Source organism: Polyodon spathula, chromosome 44, assembly GCF_017654505.1.
Source record: "Polyodon spathula isolate WHYD16114869_AA chromosome 44, ASM1765450v1, whole genome shotgun sequence".
In the NCBI taxonomy this organism is placed as follows: Eukaryota; Metazoa; Chordata; class Actinopteri; order Acipenseriformes; family Polyodontidae; genus Polyodon; species Polyodon spathula.
The window spans coordinates 796,780-806,050 of NC_054577.1; the positions used below are offsets into that span (position 1 = coordinate 796,780).

Below are 9,271 nucleotides of genomic sequence, written 5' to 3' on the forward strand. Positions count from 1 at the left end.
ACCTGGTCAATCAATACTGAACATTTCAAAATAAAAAAAACAAGTAACAGTGCCAGCCCTCAGCCTTCAGCCCTCAGCCCTCATCGAGAACATTCAAAAATAAAAAAAAACAAGTGAAGGGGAGTTCAGTGGGACCAGCCCTCAGGCCTCAGCCTCTCAGCCCTCCCCCCTCCCCCTCCCCTCCCCTCACCTCAGGGCAGGTGAGGTGATCCCCTCCCCTCCACCATACCCTCCAACTCCACTCCTCCACTCCACTCCAGGTCCACTCCACTCCAGGTCCAGGTCCACTGCGGTGAGGACTCCACTTCGTCCACTCCACTCCACTCCACTCCACTCCACTCCACTCCACTCCACTCCACTCCACTCCACTCCACTCCACTCCACTCCATTATAGCAGGTGTATGTGGTCCAGTGGTTAAAGACTCTGCATTATAACCAGGAGGTACCCGGTTCAAATCTCAGCTCAGCTGCTGACTCACTGTGTGACCCCAAGCATGTCACTTAACCTCCTTCTGTTCTGTCTTTCGGGTGAGACGTTGTTGTAAGTGACTCTGCAGCTGATGCATAGTTCACACACCCTGGTCTCATATCTTGTAAGGTGCTTTGTGATGGTGGTCCACTATGAAAAGCGCTATATAAAGATTATTATTTTACACCACTCCACTGTGCCTATGAACTCAGAATGAAGTACATTAAAGTAACTGCTAGCTAACTTTCACACGTCAGTTTTTTACTGGAATGTTTACATTTTTGCAAAAAACAATACCTGCGCATTTATTTCACATATGTGTTGTTAAGCAACGGAACTGGCAAATAAACACGCAGATCAAAACATAGACATGCACAAAAGTTTTCCTCATTTACAACACTGTTTTTTAGACAAGGGGTGTTTGTTTGTGCATAAAACATGAACAGGGTTACTAGAGAGAGGGTGGGGGTCTAGTTATTCATAAAGTGTTTCAATTGTATTTATGAGGTCCTGTTAACATTTTACAGGACAAGCATAGTGGTGTTTTTAGCCAGCAATATAAAATGTAATCTTGGTTGCTTGCAGAGCAGGATGCTTGTAGAAGGGCTGGTTTCCTGTCTGGTTTTCTGTTAGACTCACCCAGCTGCATTAGTGGTTCTGGAGACATTCCTGTACAGACGCTGCTCCACACTCTGCTATATATTCACTTGCGCTACTAATCTTTTCTGATGTCTTTATTATGCTGATACCACTAGGTGAGAACACCAAGTTATACCAAGGCAGTATGTAATAGTTGATATAGTATATGTTGCATTTTTAAATTTTGAAGTTCCTGGTGTATATGAATAGCTGATTGAGCAGTCTCCTCCAGTGGGTGAGAGACCTGGGCAGTCTGCAGTGCTTCAGTGCCGTCATGATGACAGCAGCTATAACTTCATGTACTGGTATCAGCGATCAAGACGCAAAGGAGCTTTCAAACTCATCGGAAATCTTCAATATTCAGCTCCATCCCCTGAAGAGACAATTATAGAAAGATTCACTATAACAGGAGAAGCAAAGCCACAACCTTACCAGCGCTCACATAAGAACACGTCATCTCACCACCTGGCTTTCCAATCTAACCCTTGAGCCCTTGAGTGCTGCTGGTATGTTGTAATAAGACCAGCAGAGGGCAACATTGCAAAACAAATAGATACAACATCTTGGCAACGTGTTGAGATATACAGTAATTCATTTGCTTCACCGTGTTGCTGTGATGTCACTTCCTGTATGTTTGCAGTGAAACCCTGGGCAGTGCTGCTGTGCTGCTCCTGTCTCTCCAGCACAGGCACGTGAAGATGGCTGGAGTTTTTATTGTGTTCACGGCATTGCTGCTGTGTCTCCCCGGTAAGAACCGCCAAAGGATATGAAGCCCAGTAGCTACAAGACTGACACTAAACTACTACATATATACTGATACTAAGATTAGGAATTTTTTTTCAAATCAGATTTTGTTGATTTATTTGATGCTGTCTTCGTAATTCTTTGTAATTTCAATCCTTTTTGATCCTGTCTCTGTCCACAGATTTAAATGGTATCAAGATTGTCCAGTCCCCTCCTTCACTGTTTGCGAGTCCTGGACACTCTGCTGGACTCCAGTGCTATCACGGTGATACCAACTATAACCAGATGTACTGGTACCAGCAAACAAGGAAAGGAGCTTTGGATCTGATTGGATATGAGTTTGGCACAATAAGCCATGAAGAAAAGTTTAAAGAAAGATTCCAAATGTCTGGGAAAGCAACAGAGAAGGGCTTTTTAACCATTTCCAATATAACAGCTGAAGACAGTGCTGTGTACTTCTGTGCAGCCAGCATACACAGTGCTGCAGATCACCTCTCTCCTTTACAATAACTGTTCCTAGCTACAGCTTGCATGAGAACACTTCATCTCATCACATGGCTTTTTCAACGTGGTTTACCGGCACCACCACCTGCTCTGTTGTCATTTCCTGTCTTGTGATATTCATGAAACTCAATGCAGGGCAGTGCTGCTGTGCTGCTCCTTTCTCTCCAGCCCCGAGACGTCAGCATGGCTGGAGTTTTAATTGCATTCCCTACTTTCCTGCTGTGTCTCCCCTGTGCAAATCTCTAAATCATACTAAGAGTGACACAAAACATACCTACAGAGTGATTCTTATTGTATATCGTGATTTTTTTCCTTCATATTTGCTGTTAGTTTTTCTTTACTGCCTGTGTACACAGACCCAGTATCAGTGTTGACCAGCCCCTCCTTCACTGAGTGAGACACTAGGACAGTCTGCCATCATGGTGACTGCAGCGATACTCACATGAATCAGAGGTGATAATCACTGAGGAAGGTTCATTATCCCTCCAGAACATTGCAAGCATGATAATTAATTAATCAACCAGCGCCTGACCTCATTCCACACTTGGTCTACTTACAAAGGGGATGAGAGACATTCTGACATAGTTACTACATCCTGACAACACATTTGCCTCACCTGCTGTGATGTCACTTCCTGTATGTTTGCAGTGAAACCCCGGGCAGTGCTGCTGTGCTGCTCCTGTCTCTCCAGCACAGGCATGTGAAGATGGCTGGAGTTTTTATTGTGTTCACGGCATTGCTGCTGTGTGTCCCAGGTAAGAACCGCCAAAGGATATGAAGCCAGATCGTAACAAGACTGACACTAAACTACTACATAGAAACTGATACTAAGATTAGGAATTTTTTTTCAAATCAGATTTTGTTGATTTATTTGATGCTGTCTTCGTAATTCTTTGTAATTTCAATCCTTTTTGATCCTGTCTCTGTCCACAGATTTAAATGGTATCAAGATTGTCCAGTCCCCTCCTTCACTGTTTGCGAGTCCTGGACACTCTGCTGGACTCCAGTGCTATCACGGTGATACCAACTATGACCGCATGTACTGGTACCAGCAAACAAGGAAAGGAGCTTTGGAACTGATTGGGTATGAATTTGTCACAATAAGCCATGAAGACAAGTTTAAAGAAAGATTCCAAATGTCTGGGAAAGCAACAGAGAAGGGCTTTTTAACCATTTCCAATATAACAGCTGAAGACAGTGCTGTGTACATCTGTGCAGCCAGCAAACACAGTGCTGCAGATCCCCTCTCTCCTCTACAATAACCCTGCCTAGCCACAACCTCACCAGCGCTCACATAAGAACACGTCATTTCACCACCTGGCTTTCCAATCTAACCCTTGAGCCCTTGAGTGCTGCTGGTATGTTGTAATAAGAAGTGACCAGCAGAGGGCAACATTGCAAAACAAATAGATACAACATCTTGGCAACGTGTTGAGATATACAGTAATTCATTTGCTTCACCGTGTTGCTGTGATGTCACTTCCTGTATGTTTGCAGTGAAACCCTGGGCAGTGCTGCTGTGCTGCTCCTGTCTCTCCAGCACAGGCACGTGAAGATGGCTGGAGTTTTTATTGTGTTCACGGCATTGCTGCTGTGTGTCCCAGGTAAGAACCGCCAAAGGATATGAAGCCCAGTAGCTACAAGACTGACACTAAACTACTACATATATACTGATACTAAGATTAGGAATTTTTTTTCAAATCAGATTTTGTTGATTTATTTGATGCTGTCTTCGTAATTCTTTGTAATTTCAATCCTTTTTGATCCTGTCTCTGTCCACAGATTTAAATGGTATCAAGATTGTCCAGTCCCCTCCTTCACTGTTTGAGAGTCCTGGACACTCTGCTGGACTCCAGTGCTATCACGGTGATAGCAGCTATGACCGCATGTACTGGTACCAGCAAACAAGGAAAGGAGCTTTGGATCTGATTGGGTATGAGTTTGGCACAATAAGCCATGAAGACAAGTTTAAAGAAAGATTCCAAATGTCTGGGAAAGCAACAGAGAAGGGCTTTTTAACCATTTCCAATATAACAGCTGAAGACAGTGCTGTGTACTTCTGTGCAGCCAGCAAACACAGTGCTGCAGATCACCTCTCTCCTTTGCAATAACTGTTCCTAGCTACAGCTTGCATGAGAACACTTCATCTCAACACCTGGCTTTGTCACTCCCTCTGAGCCCTATAGCTGCTGCTGGTTGCCCCTGAGGGCTTGCATTCAGGGTCTCTGATCAGGCTGTTTTATGTCTGCTATATAAACTCTTTGTTTGTGCTGGAAGGTGTTCAGTCTTTCAGAAACACATATCAGCAGCCTTCTGTAAGAGGTAGTTTCACCAGTACTGTAGTGTGGTGGTGAGGTAGGACTTAGATTCCTTAAAGAGGTTGGTAACCAAGGCTTTAAAAGACAGTGTGTGTTTACCTCTATTAGCATAACAGCTAGCTTCCAAGAACATTATCTTTTATCTGTAGATCGTTTAGTTATTCCAAACTTCTTTATTTTCACCTTGACTGTGGTGAAGTCTATTCAAAGGGACTCTACATGCCATCTACATGTTGTTAATATTGAATTTCTTACAGGGTCTGCTTCTGTGTTTTATTGTGTCTTGGCTCTTGGTGGAATACCGATTTTTGGTAAGAGAACGTGACCAGCAGGGGGCAACATTACAAAACAAATAGTGATGATGACACACTGGCAACTGTTTAAGATATAACTGATTTGCCTTGCCTTCTGCTGTGATGTCATTTCCTGTCTTGTCATGCTGTATGTTTGCAGTGAAACCCCGGGCAGTGCTGCTGTGCTGCTCCTGTCTCTCCAGCACAGGCACGTGAAGATGGCTGGAGTTTTTATTGTGTTCACGGCATTGCTGCTGTGTCTCCCAGGTAAGAACCGCCAAAGGATATGAAGCCCAGTAGCTACAAGACTGACAATAAACTACTACATATATACTGATATTATGAGAAGTGATATTTTACAAATTATATTTTGTTGTTTTATTTGTTGCAGTCTTTGTAATAATTTGTAATTGCAATATTTTTTTTATCCTGTCTCTGTCCACAGATTTCTCGGACGGTATCAAGATTGTCCAGTCCCCTCCTTCACTGTTCGAGAGTCCTGGACACTCTGCTGGACTCCAGTGCTATCACGGTGATACCAACTATAACCGCATGTACTGGTACCAGCAAACAAGGAAAGGAGCTTTGGATCTGATTGGGTATGAGTATGTCACAATAAGCCATGAAGACAAGTTTAAAGAAAGATTCCAAATGTCTGGGAAAGCAACAGAGAAGGGCTTTTTAACCATTTCCAATATAACAGCTGAAGACAGTGCTGTGTACTTCTGTGCAGCCAGCAAACACAGTGCTGCAGATCACCTCTCTCCTCTACAATAACCCTGCCTAGCCACAGCCTCCCCTGCGCTTACATGAGAACACGTCATCTCACCACCTGCTTCAACTCACTGTCTAGCACTCTCGGCTCATCACAGAGAACTCACACAGGAGTGAATATGAAACACCTGACATCTGCAGCACACACTTTAGTGCAAGTGGGCCGTCCTTCACATGACCGGTTCATTTGCTATTTCTTTGCTGTGTGGGCGTGTCATTTCCTGTAACGTTTCAGCAAACCCTGACCCAATCAGCCCCTGTGTCTCAGAGCGTCCACAATTCCACAGCAAGGACTGCAGGAGGGCATTATCAGGAGAGATGAGCTCCAGCCTGCTTTTATTCTTTATATACCACTGGCTGCCAAGTACGACTGCTTTAGAATGATGTCATGACATACAAGCTGCCTCTATTAATAGCTGCTGAAGAGCACACGCAGCAGAGAAGCAAAGAAAGAAAGAAAGAAAGAAAGAAAGAAAGAAAGAAAGAAAGAAAGAGTCTGATAGTTGGAATATGTTCTGTGTTGTCATTTTTGCTGAATAGTTAACAACTACATGAAGTTTCTTTCTTTCTTCTACAGCAGCAGAGACGAGACAATTACACAAACATGCTGACAAGTATTAGTTATAAAATGCTTGATATTTAAAGCTATTATTAAGTATGAACTGTGACTATATTTAAATACGAGTCACATTTATAAAACGACAAATGAAATCAGCAGGTGTTTTTCGGTTCTGTTTGGTTTGTTTATTCTTAATTTGGTATCTGGAAAGGGAGATTTATTTTCCTTTTCAATACCAATAATTTCCAGTGATATTTATCTCACATATTTCCACTTTGTATTTGTTTTTATGTTGCAGGCCCCAGTCAGGGGATCGGAGTCTCTCAGACCCCCCAGGTCCTCTTGCAGGGAGCAGGAGGTTCTGCAGGGATGTTCTGTGAGCACGATGGTGGTGTTGGCTACAATCAAATGTACTGGTACCGTCAGCTGAGAGGACAAGGGATTCAGTTACTAGCATTCTCTGTGTTTGGCAGTGACCCACAATTTGAAAAGGACTTCAGTGAAGAGAGATATGAAGTGAACAGATCTTCAGTAAACAAGGGCTCTTTAAAGATTAAGAAACTGGAGCCGGGTGACAGTGCCCTGTACTTCTGCTCAGCGAGCAAACACAGTGATGCAATCCCACTGCAGCACCTGGCAAAAAGCGCTCTGCCTTCTCTTCTACCAGCTCTAGTACTGTAGTAATGGAAGTGAGCTGCAGGGGGCGACATTGTAACATAAACAGAAAAAGAAAATCCTCCCAGCCATCCTATACTGTACAGCTTATACTGTAATTATGCAGCTCTATATAGTTACAATCCATGACCGTTGCAGTTCATTTTGTGCAATGAAAGACTGGTTTTCCTTTTTCACTGCCCTTGTAACTGCTAGTCCTCAGTTTGAGTTATAAAAGCCAATAGAAATAGCTGTGCTGTCTGATTCAGTTCTTTATTGTTTACCCATGGTGAGGTTTTCCTCTTAAATAAATGGCATGCCTTCCCAGTGATTGCAGTGGTTGCTGGGGGTACAGTGTGAGAGTCTATTCTGTGTGCGTGCGTGTGTGTGAACACTCTGCCCATGTGTTACTGTGCAAAATATATTTGATACCTAAAAATGTGTAAACGATAACTCTCTTTTTAGTATTTTAGTATGCTAAGCATGTAACTTCTAAATAACCCTTTTTTTCTCTTTTCATACGTCATTCTTTTTCTTTATTTGTCAAAAAAGCACGATCAAGTATTTTTAAATTGACCCAATCAATTGAATGACAAAATCTCAACTGTTACTATGGTTACTTTTAGAATGGAGGTCTTTTTAAAGAGAACAAGGATCTCATTGCTAAAATGGCAGCCAGGGATTGGTTGCCTTCAGAATGACATCACTTTCTAGTCATTGTGCTCTCAGAGTGGCTGCCCTGTGTTTCAGTGTGAGAGTCTGCTCTGCTCTGTGTTATAAACATGGTCACGCTGTTCTGTTCACTCACTCTGCTGCTTTCTATTACCAGTAAGAGGCTTCTGACTTTAATATGACAGCATTTTTGTATTTACTGTACATGTGAATGTAAATGAAGAGCCTTTTTACTTTAATTCCATATTTCATTTTATTATTATAAAATATAATGCTGTATAAAGCCATGTTTTGCCCTATCTGCTATGTTTTGCCACTATAATAAAATAGTACTTTTTTTTCGTTCATAAAAGATCACAGTGTTAAGGTTTAATTTTAGTACTGTATAACTTATCTGTGAATATTTATGTTTTTCACAGGTTGTGCACATGGAATCAAGGTCACACAGAACCCAGAGGTCTTATTTGATCAACCAGAAAATTCTGCAGAATTAGTGTGTGAGACTGATGATAGAACTTACTACAACATCTTCTGGTACCGGCAAAAAAAGAAGGAAAGATTGGCATTGATTGCACACTCACCTGGTGAAGGCTCAGACACAGCTTATGAGGAAAACTTTAACAATGTCTATGAAGTGAAAAGACAAACAGCCACCCGTTCCTCTTTAAAGATAAGGAGTCTGAGTTCTGAACACAGCGCTGTGTACTACTGTGCAACTAGCAAAGCACACTGGTACAGAAGTGCATCAGCGCTGTACACAAACAGACATCTGATCGAAGCTACAGGCAAACTGAATGGGGTCAGCAGGTGTTAGAGAACGTCTTCATATGTTTTGCTTCTCAACAACTGCCTGTCTCTAATGTTACAGATGTTAAAATGCCATGCACATTTTCAGATTATTCCATTACTTTAATATCCTATTATGGATGTCCTCCTCTGTCATTGGTTCTGTGGGGGCCATTGTTTACCAGGCTGGCTCGATGACAGGAGATCACAGGCTTGCAGCTTGTGCCAGAATAGGCTGAATCGTCTTGCTGCAGTGCTTCTCCTCCAACAGCAGGGGGCACCAGAAGCGCACCAAAGGAATCGCTGGAGCTGTGCAAAGTTTTTACCTTCCTCGAAAAATAACTGCCTGATCAAAATGGGATTTGTTAAGTTAAAAGTCACCAGTATCTCTTCTTATCAGCTTTTATAACAGCACTTGTCCTTTTATTGCTGCCATGGGGGCGGTTCAGGTGTCAGAAGCAAGGGCTCCTGCTTGCTGTTTAAATCCCATTTCAAGCACTTCTCCCTGTCTGTGCCGTTTCGCTCCTCCATCCCCTCCACCAGCAGCAGCAACTCTCTCTGGAGCAGACGATGCACGCCCCTCACAGCATCTCCCTCTGGAGCAGGCGATGCACGCCCCTCACAGCATCTCCCTCTGGAGCAGGCGATCCACGCCCCTCACAGCATCTCCCTCTGGAGCAGGCGATCCACGCCCCTCACAGCATCTCCCTCTGGAGCAGGCGATCCACGCCCCTCACAGCGTCTCCCTCTGGAGCAGGCGATCCACGCCCCTCACAGCATCTCCCTCTGGAGCAGGCGATGCACGCCCCTCACAGCATCTCCCTCTGGAGCAGGCGATCCACGCCCCTCACAGCATCTC

At 43.5% G+C, this 9,271-nt stretch overlaps 3 gene segments (V, D, J or C); all 3 read left to right on the forward strand.

Annotated features, from left to right (window-relative positions):
* Positions 1 to 2,720: 2,720 nt before the first annotated feature.
* On the forward strand, positions 2,721 to 3,781 carry LOC121305598. The segment is given in 2 exon segments: positions 2,721 to 3,111; positions 3,290 to 3,781. Coding segments are annotated over 2 exon segments (378 nt in total).
* Positions 3,782 to 5,101: 1,320 nt separating this feature from the next.
* On the forward strand, positions 5,102 to 5,812 carry LOC121305595. The segment is given in 2 exon segments: positions 5,102 to 5,234; positions 5,413 to 5,812. Coding segments are annotated over 2 exon segments (456 nt in total).
* A 103-nt stretch (positions 5,813 to 5,915) lies between these two features.
* LOC121305591 lies at positions 5,916 to 6,981 on the forward strand. The segment is given in 2 exon segments: positions 5,916 to 6,105; positions 6,599 to 6,981. Coding segments are annotated over 2 exon segments (573 nt in total).
* The last annotated feature ends 2,290 nt before the right edge of the window (positions 6,982 to 9,271 follow it).